Here is an 18,897-nt window from a genome sequence, read left to right as displayed (position 1 = left end):
TAATCTTTCATCCTTACTTCTTTAGGTTTATTTCATTTTTCATTTGCAAACTGAATTTGGATATTTAATTTGCTTATTTTTATTCTTTATGTTAATATAAGAACTTAAGAATCTAATTTTTTTTTCTGATCACTGCTTTAGCTGTATCTCCTAGGTTTTGATATATGATATTTTAACTTGAATTTTTTCCTAATATGAGTACTAAGATGAGCTCTTACAACCTCCATATCATTTCAGTTCAATACTTTTTACTTTGTTGATTTTAATTTCATTTTGTCCCTTTTTTTCAATGCTATTCTTCATGTCCCTCTATGTTTTCAGCATATCCCTTCTCCTTTGTGTTGCTTTCAGTATGACCTTCATTTTGGTGATAGTTTTATTTTTTCTCCCTTCTATTCTAACTGCTTCTACTCCTGCCCCCCATCTCTTTCTCTTACCTTTTGATGTTTTGCCTAATCTCATAAAGTTCAGCATTTAATAGTGTTTTGCAGAGTCAAGGACCACATTTACATTTTCAAAAATTTTATGACAATGGAGAGCAACATTATTTTGGTGATCTTTTTTTTTTTTTCATTTTTTCTGGTCCCTTTTTTCTTGTACTATTATTATATGCTGTTTTATTTTAGAATTATTATTATTCATCTTTTTTTATTATTCATCTTTGAATAGAAAGAATTCTTACCAGTTAGAGTAAGTATTCACTTTATGACTCAAAATTCATGTGTAAGTGAATTAGTTTAGCCTATGTTTGTTCACCTTTTTTTTTTTTTAATTTTTATTTATTTATGATAGTCACAGAGAGAGAGAGAGGCAGAGACACAGGCAGAGGGAGAAGCAGGCTCCATGCACCCGGAACCCGATGTGGGATTCGATCCCGGGTCTCCGGGATCGCGCCCTGGGCCAAAGGCAGGCGCCAAACCGCTGCGCCACCCAGGGATCCCTGTTTGTTCACCTCTAACAGGAACTGGCTGCTGCGAGGCGGCTTGCATAACAGGGATCTTTCCTCCATTTTGCCTCAATAACAGCATGCTTCCTGCAAATATGGCTCTCTATCTATCTCTCTTTTAGAACTGTTCCTACCTTCTGATTTGCTGCTTCTCTTCTGTGCCAAACTTCATCAAGGGAAGGCCTGGCCACGAGTAACCACACCTGTTGCTATTGTTTCAAACAAGTGTTGTTGATTTCCCCTCTTAGGATGTGCCAATTACTCTGGGGACTTGAGATCTGCTGGCTTCAAGTGAGATTTGTAGCTGTGGTCATTCCATCTTTCAATGGTGTTGTTTTATCATCGCTGAGAACACTGTTACTGCATATGACATTCTTATTCTTACATTGTGGTTGGGCATAAGATATCTGATAATTTCAAGTATAAAGTTGGTATTTTGTTTCTGCTTCTGGTTCTCCTTTTTTGAGTGATCTTGCAGAGAAGATCTTTTTTATTTTAAAGCTATAAATCTATTGTTATTGAGAACATTCAATTGTTGAAGTATAAGTTTACTTAAAATTTTTTGGTGGCTAAGTACCACATAGTGGACTTTAAATTTAGCTAATTTTGTGGAGTTATTAATTTTGATTGTTTAAATACAAATAAAATTCATGTTTGTTTGAGAAGCTCTGTAATGAGGTTAAGCTCTAGAATATATCGTTTGCTGAGCTATAACAATTCCAAATTAATGGCTTTACCTTGTTTGAATAAAGAACTGAATGTTTTATACTCAATAATTAGTCCCTATTGTGTTTATTCAATTCTTTGTGTGTGTGTGTGTGTGTATTCAATTCTTGTTGAATACCTATTGCATTTTGAAGATAGTAAGAAAATAAATTTTATATTAAATCATAACAAGAGCTGTCAGCCTTCATATTTAATAAAAATCATATAGGAAGAACCTGCATTTCCTTTTTTTAAGTGGTTTCAGAGAGCGACAGTAGCTACTTTTTTTTTTTTTTTTTTTTTTTTTTTTTTTTACCAATTGCATGAAGTCTTCTATTTATCTAGCTTAGAGAAATTAGGTTAATGGCTTTGAGAGCAAACCTGAATTCTAATCCTTGCTTTAATATTAACTAGGCAATGGCCTGTTTCACAATTAGGAAATAGAAGTTATATTTTTACCTTGCATTAGTGTTGAATAGCATAAGAAATTAAATTCAATGACCTTTAAGTGCTAACTCATTACTCTTTCTTGTTAAAGGATCAAGTAATTGTTACCATCACCACAGGAGGAATAGAATGTCCAGAACTTTGGAACACAGGTAGCTCCGTGTAAAAGATTTTACAAGTCACAAAGGGATTAAAAAAACCCAACAAAACCCCTAGGATGCTGTTTATTAAAATCTCAGACATATTGTAGTTACTCTAAAGTGAATATATTTATTTGTGTGTGGTAGGATTATAACTTGAAGTACTCATCTGGTCACGCTCAATGTGTTTTCCATTTTCTCTTTTTATTCCAGGAGCATTTTCTTTCCTAGCTACACCATAGTAGAAACAAAGATTCAAAGAAACCCCAGAGGCTTATTTTTGAGCTTAATTTTTTTTTTTTTGCCACTTTATAGAGATGACACAAGACTGGATCTGAGGGAAGGAAAAGAAGGGACAATGATAAAACAAGAGAGGTCATTGGTTTGCAGGACCAGGGTACAGAGGGCAAGAGTTCAGCACTGTAAAACATTGCCATGAAACATCCTTGGGCAGCCATCCTGCCATCAGGGCACTGGGGCACCTGGGTGGGGCTAAAGACTGGAAAGAAGAGCCTCACCCTAGACCTAAACGGAATAGGTGAGAACATTACTTGTATGCAAAGGTAGCAACACACCTGCCTCTGCTGCGTGAGCTTTTTCTTATTAGACTAAAAGTTTCTTTTTTTAAAAAAGATTTTAATTATTCATGAAAGAGGGAGAGATAGATAGATAGAGAGAGACAAAAAGAGCACAAGCAGGGGGAGAGGCAGAAGGAGAGGGAGAAGCAGACTCCCCTTGGAGCTGGGAGCCGGATGTGGAGCCTGATCCCAGGACCTGGAGATCATGACCTGAGCCAAAGGAAGATGCTTAACCATTTGAGCCACCCAGGTGCCCCTAGATTGAAAGTTTCTGACAGCAAGGACTGAATCTCTGGTTAGTCAAGTCAATGTATTAATCATCACTCTATTCTTTCTGCGAATGTATTGAATGGTATTCATATTATGGTGAACCTGCACTGAATACAGGTTATGTTGAGTAACCTGGAATCTATTGCTCCCAGCAGTGAAGTTACACGCTTACCTCAAAGGCAAGCGTGTAACTTTTGCCTTTCTTCCCAAATGTGATTATGCTAGCTTAAAAAAATTGTAATTATGTAACTTAATTAAATATCACTTAAACTGATGAAATATGGTTATGAAAGCAGAGAGAATTGTTGTTCATGCCAAAACTAATTTGAGGAGTTTGGAAAGATTGGGTTGTTATTTAAAAAATTTGCTGTCAAATTAAGTATGGATGGAGTAACAATAAAAGATTGGGCAGAATTATGAAAAAATTGAAAGGATTCTGTTATCATATTAAGAGAGCTTCCAAGTGTCTTTAAGTTCTCATTCTGCTGAAAGGAAACCAAACTGGAACTCATAGCAAAGGCAGTATGGGTATGGTTCTTGGACCTCTACCTTTATTCCAATCTATGGACCCAAATGCAGAAGGAAAAACTTTGACCTCTCTTACATTAGAAGGCTGGTGAATAAATGCACATTTATATGTTTTACTTTAGAGGAATTTTTAATGTAGTTTTTTTTTTTTTTTTTTTTTTTTTTTTTTTTTTTTTTTGCTTTCCTGCTCTAATTGATGTTTATTTTTAATGGATGAAAGACTCATCTCAGTTGTACTTGATCCAAGGACTTCTACTGGGCTTCCTTTGCCTTTTTCTGCAGAGTCTAGCTTGCATGGTACATACTCAAGGTGAAGGTTGCTGATTAATATTAATAGGGAGAATAAACAAATTTCTCAGGAATAGAATAAAGTCTGACTGGTTAGTTAAAATCTCTGCAATAAATGGGGATAGAAATGGAAATATGAGTTTCTATCTTTTGGAAAGGAAAGAAAAACACTAGTAAGTTGGTTTTCTGGGTAGATTCAGACAGGTGAGGCAGAAAACTGATGGAAAGACTCATGGTTTATGATTCAGTACATTCATTTGATTTCTGTGGTAATTAACTGAATTTTCAGGAGAGGAAAATAAAGCAACTTAGGAAATAAATGAATGTGGATATAGGTTGGAAGGGGAAAGAATACAGGAAGGGAGGTAAGCAAACAGGCTATTGCATATGTCCTGAGTTATTACTGTGATATGGAAATAAAATATATTCCAAACAGTACTAATGAGGAGTAATTGCAGTGAATTGATTCTCTAGCTGTCACTGCAAAGTAAGCCCCATCATAGCGAGAATCTTCTCACATTTATCTTTGCATCTTAAGAGTTTATCCCAGAGTTGACACACAGTAATTAATAAATAAGTGTCTGTTGAATGAATTAATGACAGAAAAGCCCTGAAATGTTATGAGACATAAAATATCCTTGAATGTCTGAATCTTAAACTCAACACATGGAAAGGATGACAGCACATAAGAAAGGTGATTGTGTAGTGTGTTACCACAGTAAGAATGGTTTTGAAGCAGGCTTCCAGGTTTGTTAGATTAATTCTAGGACATAGGGTAGCCATAGCCATCTCTCCTGGAGGCTGGCATGTTTCTGCAGAGCCAAGGCTAGTGATCAAGGGCTCTTTCCTGACTGCAAATGGCCCAAGAAATGCTAGATCAATGTGAGACCACACTGATAAGCCTCTAGAGGTGGAAAAGAACAGCTCAAACCAGGCTGAATGCTCTTCTATCTGGGTCTAAGCTTTATGTCATGTCCCAGAGAATGTGGTGGGATGCAATCACTGGGCTTCATCCTAAATTTCTTGTGGCTGAGTAATTAGTGTGTATTGCTCATTTTTACTTACTGAAAAGAGTTTTCTATGATTGAAGGGCAGATCTTTTGAAAATGCTAACAATTGGACCTTTATCTTTGGGGACTGGATGTAAAAAGGCACTCTGAAAAGTCAGAGACCCGTTACACTTTCATATTATTTCAATGGGTCAAATGGTAGACAACATTTAAAAGTGTGGGTTATCTCTTTTGCGCTACACTGTGCAGTCTGTTTTGGGTTCCTCATTGTTTCCAGGTGCAATTCCAAAATGAGTACCTGGAACAAGGCCTGGAATAAATTAGATGCTCAATAAAACCTTGTTGAATGACTGACTGAATGTTTCTTTCTCCTCCCTAGCAGCTGGCTAACCTAGCAACATTTCAAAGACAGCCGGATAATTCTGGGCCATTCAGGAGTTCAGATTCATACTGAATGAGACTGAGACTGGGCAGACAGATCATTTCTCTAGAGAGCTCTTTTCCTCAACTGCCTGCTGAAAATTACACTTGTGTTGGCCTTTATGTTATGGCATGAAATCTACTCATCTAATCAGGGGTTAGAAAAAGAAAGGAGATTTACAGAAAAAGAAAATTGAGGAGCACTCTTAACCAAATACTGTATGACCAAAAACGAAGCCCTCAATGTAAAGCAGAATTTTCTAGAAATAGTTTATTTAGTGATGGAACCTTGTCATAAACTGTGGTAAAATGATTCTTTGATTAAAGAGTAGACAGCAAGCAACGATGCCTGATAATGACCATAGATAGAGATAGTTTGAATCAGAGCTTGTAAGTTCTACACTTAGAATAATTTCTATAGTACAGTGTGAAAGAGACTTGTAATCTCTTAGTTATCCATATGTATTTCCTGGATCTCGTGTGCTAGCCAATGTATATCTTCCAGTGCTTTGCCCTGTAAAATTAATCCTAATTTATGGAATATGTCCCAGAATGCAAATGTTTGATTTTTCTTTTATTTTTAATACCATTTCACAGGCTTTGGTGTGTCTGGTTCTTTTGATTCCTTTCACATGGAGAAAATTCTCCTTGCTTCGATGCAAATTCTACCCATGCCTGTTTAAGTTTGTCTTCCTCATGTTACAAATACTAATAGGGAGGGACAGGAACCCCAAGGTCAGGACACAACAGCAAGAAGAATGAAGGGATATGTCTGAAATGGGACCCTGTAAGAAAGAGCTGTTGCCAAAGAATCTGTCATTCCAACCAAACAACCTGGGGCAATTTAGTCCTGAACTTCCAGCGCTGTTGCCATGGTTTCTAGACAAAGACGACAGGGCTGTATTCCAATTATATCCTTCAGAATGACAGATAACTGAAAAATAGGAAATGGGGTAATAAAATCTCAGGTCACCCAGAAGAAGTGTGATAGATACAAGTGACACAGAATGAGAGACGCAAGTCTATGTTTGTTTAAGAAATGCTTTTGTGATTTAGAATGCAAATGTATATTGTGCAAGTCCTCTAGGCTTCCCATAGCAATTTTATCCATCATTCAGCTCGATATTCAAAGCCGAGTATCTCTCGCCTAATGTTCCTGATAACATTTTAAACTTAGAGAATCTGTGAATTAACAGTATTTAAGAAAAAAAATCTTTAACAGTGAAAACTAGAAAAGCATCCCTTGAATTCTGAAGATATTGCAGATACAACAATACTATTTTTTCCCTTAATGCTGGGGTCAAACGTAATAATCTCTTTTTTCTAGTTGAAGGTGTTCTTGCAAACTGTGCACCTAGCTTTGAGCCATGTCTGATAATCAGTATTATTTTTCCAGGGTCAGCAGTAAGTTTGCTGTCATGCTATTGGCTGAAGATACTTGCCTTTTCAATGAGAGGAAACTTTATGTAGAGATTAATGGGTTCACAATGAACTCTAGAGTGGTACTGGTAGGACTGGTTCTGTATTCTTTGCAGTTAAGCAGAAATGGAGCATTTTAATCCCAAAGCAGCACTAGGTAATTTATATAATCTTTAAAGTTTAAAATACTTTTTAATGTAAAGTCTTTAAAATGTTCAGTCTCAGTTTCTTCATTTGTAAAATGGAATAACACCTACCTCTTAGAGTCGTGCCTTTAAATTAGATGACGTATACCAAACATTTAGCTCAGCATCTGGCACATGCCAGTAAGTAAATGTAGTTTTGTCATCGTTATTACTATTAAACTACCTTCTGTCATATACACTGTGATTAGTATGAAGCTATTACTATAACAGAGAAACAAACGAAATTGGTAAATTTAAGGATTTAAAACTCCGTATCTACAAAAAGGTTTTTTTTTTTTTTTAATTTTTTATTTATTTATGATAGTCACACAGAGAGATAGAGAGAGGCAGAGACACAGGCAGAGGGAGAAGCAGGCTCCATGCACCGGGAGCCTGACGTGGGATTCAATCCTGGGTCTCCAGGATGGCGCCCTGGGCCAAAGGCAGGCGCCAAACCGCTGCGCCACCCAGGGATCCCTACAAAAAGGTTTTTAAAACGTGTTTTAGATGTGAGATTAGATGTGTTTGAATGATGGTGAAAAAAGGCACAAATTTACCAAATGGTATCTCAAGCACTACTGCCCGAAGACTGAGACGGAAACCTCTAGATGTCCTGAAACCTACAATCATGCCTCCTCAGTTTCTCCTTAAGGATATTTATTTTTTTTGACACTGTGAGGACAACATAACACTTTTGTTAACATATTGAATATAGCTGTTACAGTTTATAAAGATCAGTTTTATCATTTTCTTTCTCTGCATAAATTCAAAGACTTTAGTTGGATTCTTAAATTGAAATTTACTGTACTCAGGATTATTTTTTCCTCATCAAGAATTGGTTTGGTTTTATAAATAGAAGTAATTAGGAAAAATGATTTATTTAGTAAGATTGATTTTTAGTACGATAAATCTTGCAAAATCAATCTATCTTCTGTATAAATAATGACAATGATAAAGAAAAAAAGGAAAGGAATTTCTTTTCCTTTATGAAATTGCTTTTTCAAAAAAAAACATCTTGGAGGTTCAGAGTACAACCTTTCACACAGTTTATTTCGCTTTGCTTGGCTGGTTTTCATATGTTACAGTGAATTCCTTTCATTCATAAACCCTGGAACTTGAATTCTATCAGAGGTCTGTACATATATATAATAAAATATATAATTTTACTGAGTATTTATGGTCAAAGTAAGTAGAGACCTGGGCAATTTCAGATAAAAATATGTAAAAACAATCATATATTATGGAATTATATGAAGAAGAGCCTTAATTTGTTATTCATATTTTAAGTTACTCTTCTGTTACTGAAATTTTGGAACAACTTATTATGATTAAAATATGAACCATTATTTCTAAAATAAATACAAAGGGCACAAACTCCAGTAACCCAATTACTTTTGTCTTAATTCGTTTTATCTGTGTGGTTTATTTTTATTTTTTTAAAGACACAGAAAGAAAGAGAGAGGCAGAGACACAGGCAGAGGGAGAAGCAGGCTCCATGCAGGGAGCCCAATGTGGGACTTGATCCCAGGTCTCTAGGATCATGCCCTGGGCCAAAGGCAGGTGCTAAACCACTGAGCCACCCAGGGATCTCCCTACCTATGTGGTTTAAATGCTGTAAAAGGAATGTTTGGTCGGTGGAGCAGCAGATCTGTTGGTACACCAAGTTTTCTGCCTGTAAATGGGATTTTGAATTATATCTTTTATGCATTTCTTTGATGGCGTTTCTATATCCCACTGAATGCATCAGAAGGAAGCACCTTCTCTCATCCAAAAGCTGACTTGGAAAGATGACATAGCTATTTTTGTTGTCATGCTGTAACATAGGTCACAAAACAGAATGATGACACTCTATGGGAATCATCAAGTTTGTATAGACAGAGTTTAAGAGGATCTTGGTAACTTACCTTAAAAGAGATTTCATATTGTTCTCCTCCCCAGATTTCTAAACCTGGATCATAGCCACCCAATTCCCAAAACCATTTTCGATTCACAGCAAAGAGACCTCCAGCCATAACAGGAGACCTGTGAAATGGATAAAATAGTTTTTAGACTAAGAATATTTGTTCAGAAAAAAATAAAAGTGAACTTCAAGATATGCATGACTCTTCAGTACTTTTTTTTTTTTTTTATAAGTGGATATAGGGTTCTCATTTGGTCTCTAATTGCTCTTTGAATCTTCATGAGCTTTAAACTTTGTGCTTTAGGTTCTAATGCAATTAATGTCCTGTAGAGCCATATTTACTCCATATATTTATCAGTAGAGAGAAATACATGACTGTTAGTGACTGATATACTGAGAGGTATCATTCAATTTTATGACTTTTCCTTAAGTGAGAGGAACCTTGCACTATCAGACAGATAAAAACATAGAAAACACTCTTATAGACAATATTTTTGATTTAATCTCTTAGTACATATTCACCAAGAATTTCCTGCTGTAAAATGGTCACATCCATTTTGCAGACTATGAGATGATCAGTAGAGTAAAACTGAGAATTGGTTATTTAATTAAGATGCCAAAGATGGAATTTAAACTAGGCCTTTTTATCTATACCCTAAAAACTATAGAACACTTCTGAAAGAAATTGAGGAAGACACAAAGAGATGGAAAAATATTCCATGCTCATGGATTGGAAGAATTAATATTGTGAAAATGTCAATGTTACCCAGGGCAATTTGCATGTTTAATGCAATCCCTATCAAAATATCATGGACTTTCTTCAGAGAGTTAGAACAAATTATTTTAAGATTTGTGTGGAATCAGAAAAGACCTCGAATAGCCAGGGGAATTTTAAAAAAGAAAACCAAATCTGGGGGCATCACAATGCCAGATTTCAGGTTGTACTACAAAGCTGTGGCCATCAAGACAGTGTGGTACTGGCACAAAAACAGACACATAGATCAATGGAACAGAATAGAGAATCCAGAAGTAGACCCTGAACTTTATGGTCAACTAATATTCGATAAAGGAGGAAAGACTATCCACTAGAAGAAAGACAGTCACTTCAATAAATGGTGCTGGGAAAATTGGACATCCACATGCAGAAGAATGAAACTAGACCACTCTCTTGCACCATACACAAAGATAAACTCAAAATGGATGAAAGATCTAAATGTGAGACAAGATTCCATCAAAATCCTAGAGAACACAGGCAACACCCTTTTTGAACTCAGCCACAGTAACTTCTTGCAAGATACATCTATGAAGGCAAAAGAAACAAAAGCAAAAATGAACTATTGGGACTTCATCAAGATTAGAAGCTTTTGCACAGCAAAGGATACAGTCAACAAAACTAAAAGACAACCTACAGAATGGGAGAAGATATTTGCAAATGACATATTTACCTGTAAAGGGCTAGTATCCAAGATCTATAAAGAACTTATTAAACTCAACAGCAAAGAAACAAACAATCCAATCATGAAATGGGCAAAAGACATGAACAGAAATCTTACAGAGGGAGACACAGACATGGCCGACAAGCACTTGAGAAAATGCTCTGCATCACTTGCCATCAGGGAAATACAAATCAAAACCACAATGAGATACCACCTCACACCAGTGAGAATGGGGCAAATTAACAAGGCAGGAAACAACAAATGTTGGAGAGGATGCGGAGAAAAGGGAACCCTCTTACACTGTTGGTGGGAATGTGAACTGGTGCAGCCACTCTGGAAAACTGTGTGGAGGTTCCTCAAAGAGTTAAAAATAGACCTGCCCTACGACCCAGCTATTGCACTGCTGGGGATTTACCCCAAAGATACAGATGCAATGAAACGCCGGGACACCTGCACCCCGGTATTTATAGCAGCAATGGCCACAATAGCCAAACTGTGGAAGGAGCCTCGGTGTCCATCGAAAGATGAATGGATAAAGAAGATGTGGTTTATGTATACAATGGAATATTACTCAGCCATTAGAAACGACAAATACCCACCATTTGCTTCGACGTGGATGGAACTGGAGGGTATTATGCTGAGTGAAATAAGTCAATCGGAGAAGGACAAACATTGTATAGTCTCATTCATTTGGGGAATATAAATAATAGTGAAAGGGAATAAAGGGAAAAGGAGAAAAAATAAGTGGGAAATATCAGAAAGGGAGACATGGAAGACTCCTAACTCTGGGAAACGAACGAGGGGTAGTGGAAGGGGAGGAGGGCGGGGGGTGGGGGTGAATGGGTGACGGGCACTGAGGGGGGCACTTGACGGGATGAGCACTGGGTGTTATTCTGTATGTTGGCAAATTGAACACCAATAAAAAATAAATTTATTATTAAAAAAATAAAGGAGTTCATGACCACTAAAAAAATAAAAATAAAAAATAAACTAGGCCTTTTTACTGTAATTATATTATTATTTTTAGGCTTTCTCTGCTTTTCCAAGAACTATTCCTTTTGATCAAACAATAATTTTCAAGTATTTCCTTCCTATTAGGACACAGTGTAGTCCCCCTGCTATGTAATGAGATAATTTATAATCATTGGGCCCTGTCCTAAAATTTTTGAAGTTTAAAGGTAGCTCTATGGCGATCCCTGGGTGGCTCAGCGGTTTAGCGCCTGCCTTTGGCTCAGGGCGTGATCCTGAGTCCTGGGATCGAGTCCCACATTAGGCTCCCTGCATGGAGTCTGCTTGTCCCTCTGCCTGTGTCTCTGCCTCTTTCTCTCTGTGTCTCTCATGAATAAATAAATAAAATCTTTAACAATAAAAAAAAAAAGGTAGCTCTAGTTTTTTGAGCACTCAGTATATGCTGGGCTCTTGGATAAAAGTTTTACCCAATTCCTTTGATTTATCCTCACTACAATCCTGTGAATATCATTCCTATATACTGTTTGAAAAAGCAGGTAGAGAGAGGAAAGGACCAGGGGGATGGAGCTAGTGGTGGTACAGGGGATGGACCACGTCTTCTGATTTCAAAGTCTTTGAGCTCTACCATGATATAGTTTCCGTTACAGTGTTTGGGTGTGAAAAGAGATGAATACATAAATATAGATATAAAACAATTAGAGAATGCCCTTATGCAGACAAAGCCAATCTATAAAAACACACATTTCCAACACAGTTTTTGTGATAGTTTTGAAAAAATTTTGAAACAAAGGATGTTTATAAATAAGAGTACAAGGCATTCAATGTTGAAGATACACATTTAAAAATATGCCTAAACATATTAGACATATCAATTTATACACCAACTGAAGGCTTGCTCTTGGTAAGTTTTATGAGACACTTGAGCAACATAAACCTGAATTTGTTTGTGTGCTATGTATCTCAAAGACATTGTATTTAAAATGGTATTTGGCATCATTACTTCAGTTTAAGATATTTTTTAATGTGTAGACTCTATGTTGATGGGAAGATTGCAAGGCAGAAAAGGGGATTATTATCCCATCTAGGAAAGTGATCAGGTTTAAAAAAAATAACCAGAAGAATCTCATGCAATTTTAAGTTCTGTTTGAAATAAAAACCCTAGAATCAGATGTAACCTACTTTATCCCTCTCTCCAGCAGCCTAATCTTTTCCCATTTTCCACGCCCTGAATTTCAGGGCAGAATTATAACTGTAGCTGGAACAAATTAGAACTGTAACATATATGGGGGGCAGTTCCCCCATGAACACACTCCCACAGTATAACCTCTGTTTCTGCTCTGTTTCTGCAGGGCTTGGGCACATGTAATGAGGACTTCTCAATCCTATTTGAACTGAACCAGAAATGGAAAAATCTTAAGTCATAGAAGAGTATGCTCATTCGATCGTGTAAAATACGAGACCAAAGTGCATAAAAATTTATGGTGTGCAGAAGAAATCTCAAAACTAGAAAGATCATAGATCTAGAATTACAGAAATTAGTAAGAGAAAGACCTATTTTGATCTTTTGTTTGTAGATATGTATTGTATATAATTTTTTGGAAACACAGTATCTTGTTTTCTTAATAAGTTTATGAATAAAACCATGTAGTGTATTCTAAGTTGATTTTAGATATAACAAAATGAATTCAAATGGATCCTTTTGGCTTTCACTGATGTTTTTACCAAGCTCCAAATAAATTAATGTTTCCTTTCTGATTAGTGTGAATGACTGGTAAGAAACCAACTTTTTATTTATGTGCGTATTTACTCATATTTGTCCATTAATCTTTTAAACAGCTTACTTGAGGTACAATGGTATACAATGAATTGCACATATTTTAAGTATACAATTTGATGAGTGTTGACTTATGTATATATACCCCTGTGCAGCTATCACCACATTCAAGACTATGAACATACTTGTCATCCTCCTAAATTTTCTTGTAATTCCTCTCTTTTGACCTCGTTCCTTTTGTCTAGGCAACCACTGCTCTGCTATTACTATATATTAGCTTGCGGTTTCTAGAATTTTATGTAAATGTAATCATATACAATTTGTTTTCTTTTTCTGGGTGGGTCTGGCTTCTTTTGTTCAGTAAAATTATTTTTAGCTTCATCTATGTTTAGCATGTATTAATAGTTCACTCTTTTTTTATTGCTGAGTAGTATTCCATTTCATTGAACACAGCACTGTTTGATTATCCATTCATTTATTGATGGGCATTTGGGTTGTGTCTAGTTTTGAGCTGTTACAAACAAAGCTGCTATGAATTTGGTTAACTAGTCTTTGTATGGACATATGCTTTCATTTCTTTCTTGAGGAAATTCCTAGGAGTGGAATGACTAGATCATATGATGGGTATATGTTTAACTTTCAAAGATACTGTCAAACTCTTTTCCAAAGTGGCTGTACCATTTTATATAGAGTTCTAGTTGCTACATTTTCTCACCAATACTCGATATGAGCAGTGTTTTGAAGTTTAGATATTATGATAGGGATATAATTGTATCTTAGGGTGGTTTCCATGATAACTAATGACTTTGAACATGTCTGTGTCACCTTCTCTCATTTTCCTTGTCAGTCTGGCTAGAGGTTTACCAATTTTATTGATCTGCTTAAAGAACTAGCTTTTGGTTTCACTGATTTTTCTCTGTTGTTTTCACTTATAGTTCATCGATTTCTCTTTAGTTTTTATTGTTTTAATCTTCTACTTTGTGTTTAATTAGCTCTTCTTTTTCTCATTGTTTAAGGTAGAAGCTGAGATAATTGATTTGAGAGTTTTCTTTTTTCTAATATACGTATTGAGTACTACAAATCTCCCCTAAGCAGAATTCCACAAAAAATGATATACAGTGTTCTCATTTTCATTATGTTTGAAATATTTCCTAACTTCTCTTTTGTTTTCTTTCTTTGATCCATCCACTTGTTATATAGACATGTGTAATTTAGTTTCCAAATATTTAGGTTTTTTTTTTAATAGATAATCCCTTTATTTGTTCAAGACTTTTTTTATCCAAGGATTTTTAAGAGACTTTTTTTGTTCTTAATTCTAATTTAATTCTATTGTGCTCAGATAATATACTCTGTATGACTGATTTCTTTCAAATTTATTATGACTTTTGAATGGCTCAGAATAGGCCTATCTTGATAAATGTTCCATATACATTTGATAAGAATGCATATTCTATTGCTGTTGAGTAGAGTGGCCTATAAATATTTATTAGGTAAAGTTGGTTATTAGTGCTCTTCACGTCCCATATATTCTTATTGATTTTCTGTTTCTTTGTTCTATTAATTATAGAGAGAGGATATTGTAATCTATGACTAAAATTCTAAATTTGTCTTTTTCTTTGTGTTCTTCTATCAGTTTTTTGCTTCATGTATTTTTTTAGCTCTGTTAATAAGTACATAAATGTCTAGGATTTTATGTGCTTTTGATGAATTAAACTTTCCCTAGTTATGAAGTGGCTTTTATCACCTCTGGTAGTATTCTTTGCTTTACCCCTTCAGCTTTCTTTGGGTTTGTACTACTTAAACATTAATATTTATAACTTTTATATCTTTTTACTTTATTAAAAAAAGCTTTAGTGTCTTTAAAGTGGTTTTCTTGTTGGCAGCATAGATTTGCACCTTGCTATTTTATAATCTCTGCCTTTTAATTGGGTTATATAGATCACTTACTTTTAATATGATTATTCATGTAATTAAGCTTTAACTTACCATCTTCTTTGTTTTTTATTTGTCCCATTAAAAAAAAAGATTTTATTTATTTATTTGAGAGAAAGTGAATGAAAGAAAGCACAAGACGGGGAGGGACAGAGGGAGAGGGAGAGGAAGAAGCAATATCCCCTGTTGAGCAGAAAGCCTTCACAGAGCTCCATCCAGAGTCGCTGGGATCATGACCCAAGCTGAAGGCATATGCTTAACTGATTGAGCCACTTAGGCTCCCCTCTATTAGTCTCATTTATTATTTCCTTTTCCATATTTTCATTCATTGACTATTTTCTGTGATTCCATTGAGTGTCCTTTTTAACTTAACAAAGACTCCTTGTTTTTTTACTTTAGTGGTTGCTTTAGGGTTTATATCATACATATTTATTTTTGATCAGTTTACCTTCCAGTTACCTTCCATTGTACAACTATACATAAATTATAAAAACCTTTTGATAGAATGCTTTCATTTATCTTCCCCCAACTTTTGTACTTTGTTACCATACATTTTACTTTTCCACATGTTATGAATCCCACTTATGTTATTTTTATTTTTGTTTAAGCAATTATCTTTCAAAAAGACTGAAAAATAAAATGCAATATATGTAAAATTATACTATAAACATCATTTTTGTTTCCTTAATTCTTTTGTATGGACCAGATTTCCATCCTTCTATCTTTCTGATTAAATGATTTTCTTTAACATTTCTTGTAGTGGGAGTTTGATCTTCTGCATTTATGAAAACATCTTGTCATCTACATTTTCAAAGATACTTTTATTGGCTATAGAATATAGGCCTAACAGCTTTTTTCTTTCAATCCTCTAAAGATGTTGCTTACTCTCTTCTCATTTGCATTGTTTTCCATAAAAAATGTATTTTTATCTTTGTTTTTCTGTACATAATGAGTTTTCTCCCCCCACCGGCTGCTTAAGATCTTCTCTATATGATTGGATTTGAGCTATTATCTAAGACATGACACATGTTATGTGCTTTTCTTGGTGTTAGTTACTTGTGCTTGGGATTACTTGAGTTTCTTGGATCTGTATGTATAGTTTTCATGAAATTTGGACAATTCTTGGGCATTATTTCTTTCAGTATTCTTTTTGTTCCTACCTTTTATTCATATCTTCCAGGGAATCCAATTATACACTTTGTTTATCTCCATAACTTCTCTTTTTGTGTTTCATTTTGGATGCTATATCTTCCAGTTTACTACTCTTTCTCTCTCTCTCTTTTCTTTTGGTAATGTCTAATCTACTGATAATCCCATCCAAAGCATTTTTAATCTTGCACTGTTTTTTACCTTTAAGATTTTTATTTTAGTCTTTTTATATCTTACATGTCTCTGCTTAACATTCTGAACATGTAGAACACTGTTATCATTACAATCCTAATGTCCTTATCTATTGACTCTTAGGTCTTAGTTTCCCCTGGCTGAATTATCTACTCATTATGGGCTATATACTGACTTGACTGGTATTTTTTTCATCAGGTTCTAGAACTTTTACATTTTGGGGTGCTGGATATTTTGATATTTTTTTAAACATTTTGTTCTGGGATGCAGTTACATTACTTGGAAATAGTTTGACCCTTTTGGGTTTTGTTCTTACAGTTTATTAGGCAGGACTAGAGTAGTGCATAATCTAGGGCAAATTATTCACTACTCTTAAGAACAAACTTTCTGTGTGCTCTACTGAATGTCCTACAAATCACCAAGTTTGTCAGTCTGTCTGGTGGGAACAGACACTATTCCCAGACTTCTGTTTGTTCTGGGCACTATTTTTCCTAATTCTTTTGAATGTTTATTGGTTTGCTTTTCCCAGTGTTGGGTAGTTTCTTCACACACATGCTCCTATCATTACTCTACTGAATACTCAAGGGGTACAGATCTGCAGATCTCTGGTGCTCGCTCTGTAGTTCTCTTCTTATGGTGTTCTACCTTTAATGTTCTAGCTTCCCCATTATCCCCAAGTTCTCAGCTCCATATAAACTCAAACTGAGCCCCACGTGAGTTCCGCTTCCTCATACCTCAACCTAGAAACTCTCAAGTCAAGAAGCATGCTTCATTTTATTGCCTCTCATCTCTCAGGGATCATTGCCCTTCACTGCCAGATGTTGAGTGTCTTGAAAAATCACTGTTTCATGTATTTCATGTCTTTTCAGAGAGTGGATAAATCTAGCCCATATTACTCCATCTTGTCCAGCTGTGGAAGTCTGAAAATCTATCCATTAATTTTTATTTTAAAGCATTAAAAATCATCTTTATTTAATATTTTGAATAGAGAATAAATTCACATATTTATAAACATTCTTGCTCTTACATATATCCATTGCCACTCTATTTTTTTTAAATCACAAACAACCACTATTATTTATTGGATGTCCTTCCAGAGATATTTTCTGCTTATCTAAATGATTGTATGTTACATACAGTGTTCTCTACATAACTTTAAAAATATCCCTAATTATTAAAGGTTAGCTAATATGTTTTAATGATCATGCCATATTGAAAAGACCTTACTTGTTTTATTTTTTAAATATCTGCCCATTCTGCCCATCATTCTATCATGCATATATATACGTATATATATTTTGTGAAAATTTATACTACTTTCAAAATTTTGCTCTTTCAAAATTTCTACAATAAAGTGTGTGTGAATACATCTTATGATAAATTTCTGGAATTATATATCCTGATTAGCTAGAAAGAGTAAAAGTGTACAAATTTATTTACATGTTCACTCCTAGAAATTAAAAGTTCACATTGAGTTGTGTCCTAACCAAAAGCTTTAGCTCACATTCCATACCACTCCAAGCCCAATGATTTAGGACCCTATAAAATAAGAGTTAGTGAAGAGTAGCAATCCTATTGAGAAATTACAGATCTATCATAAAATATTAGTATAGTTCAAACTACAGTTAAAACTTGCTAGCAACATATTATTGTGACAATATTCAGAAAGCAATTGTTGAAAAGTTTCACAGGGTAAATGATTCAAAAAAATAAATGGAAAGAAAGGGAGGGGGAGTTAAGGATGGATTTAACACTAAGGAAGATGGTGTACAAAGGTTCTGTGGTAGGAAGAAGCTGTAGTAATAAGATATGGAAGAAGGACAGTCCTGCAGAAGCCAGAGCATGAGGGGAGGATGCATGCAGAGAGTGTAGAGCCCACACAGAGGGGTTCCCACTGGCAACATACACGAGTGTAACACAGGAAATTATTGATAAATAAATCAGTATTTGTTCTTCTCATTTGATCACCACAACCTTCTCATTTCAAGCACAGAGCTAACCAGGACAGCAGCTTTGGTGCTTTTTATGGCTTGGAAAGAAGCTCCTAATAGATAAGAGCTTCTTTTATTCTTAAGGGAGTGTAAGCAGCCTGAAGAGATCATGGAAGATGTCCTAGAGAGGGAAGAGAGAACCATAAGTTGTGAAGTCCTGGGGTGATAGAGGCACCCCTCTGCACTGTGAGTGCTTTGGGAGATGGCGGGGCCTCCTGCTTGGAACACATAGGGAAGCTATACACCTTGAACTGGGACTCAGCCTTGACAAACTTTATCTTGCATGAAATTAACAGAACTGTTGATTTGAAGGAACCAAGTGGCTTGGGTGGTAGGAGTCTTGGTGGCAATGCTAGGAACTGACAGTTATGATCAGAGGGACTACTCTAATAATTTGGCTTGACTGAGATTCTAGAACCATTGCCTTCCCTGAAAATAGGGGAATTTCAATGAGAGAGACAGTGAATCTCCTACTAACTAGTTTTGTGAAGGAGACTCAGAGTAGGAGTTACATGGCTCTGAAGAAAATGTAATATTGTGATCTATTATGCTCAGCTGAGTTTGTGGATGGAAATTCATACCCACGACATAAATATTAGTTAACTATTGTGCAATGTT

General features: G+C 35.4%; 1 protein-coding gene across 1 annotated transcript in view; it reads right to left on the bottom strand.

Moving 5' to 3' along the window:
• Positions 1–18,897, bottom strand: part of GALNTL6 (polypeptide N-acetylgalactosaminyltransferase like 6) — a 1,159,236-nt gene that overhangs the window by 110,012 nt on the left and 1,030,327 nt on the right. The window contains exon 8 of the mRNA XM_072795983.1: positions 8,841–8,958. Within this exon, the coding sequence (XP_072652084.1) occupies positions 8,841–8,958 (118 nt within the window). The remainder of the gene's footprint in view (positions 1–8,840; positions 8,959–18,897) is intronic.

This window comes from Canis lupus, chromosome 24 (genome assembly GCF_048164855.1).
Source record: "Canis lupus baileyi chromosome 24, mCanLup2.hap1, whole genome shotgun sequence".
Taxonomy (NCBI): Eukaryota; Metazoa; Chordata; class Mammalia; order Carnivora; family Canidae; genus Canis; species Canis lupus.
This window is presented reverse-complemented; position numbering and strand designations above follow the sequence as displayed.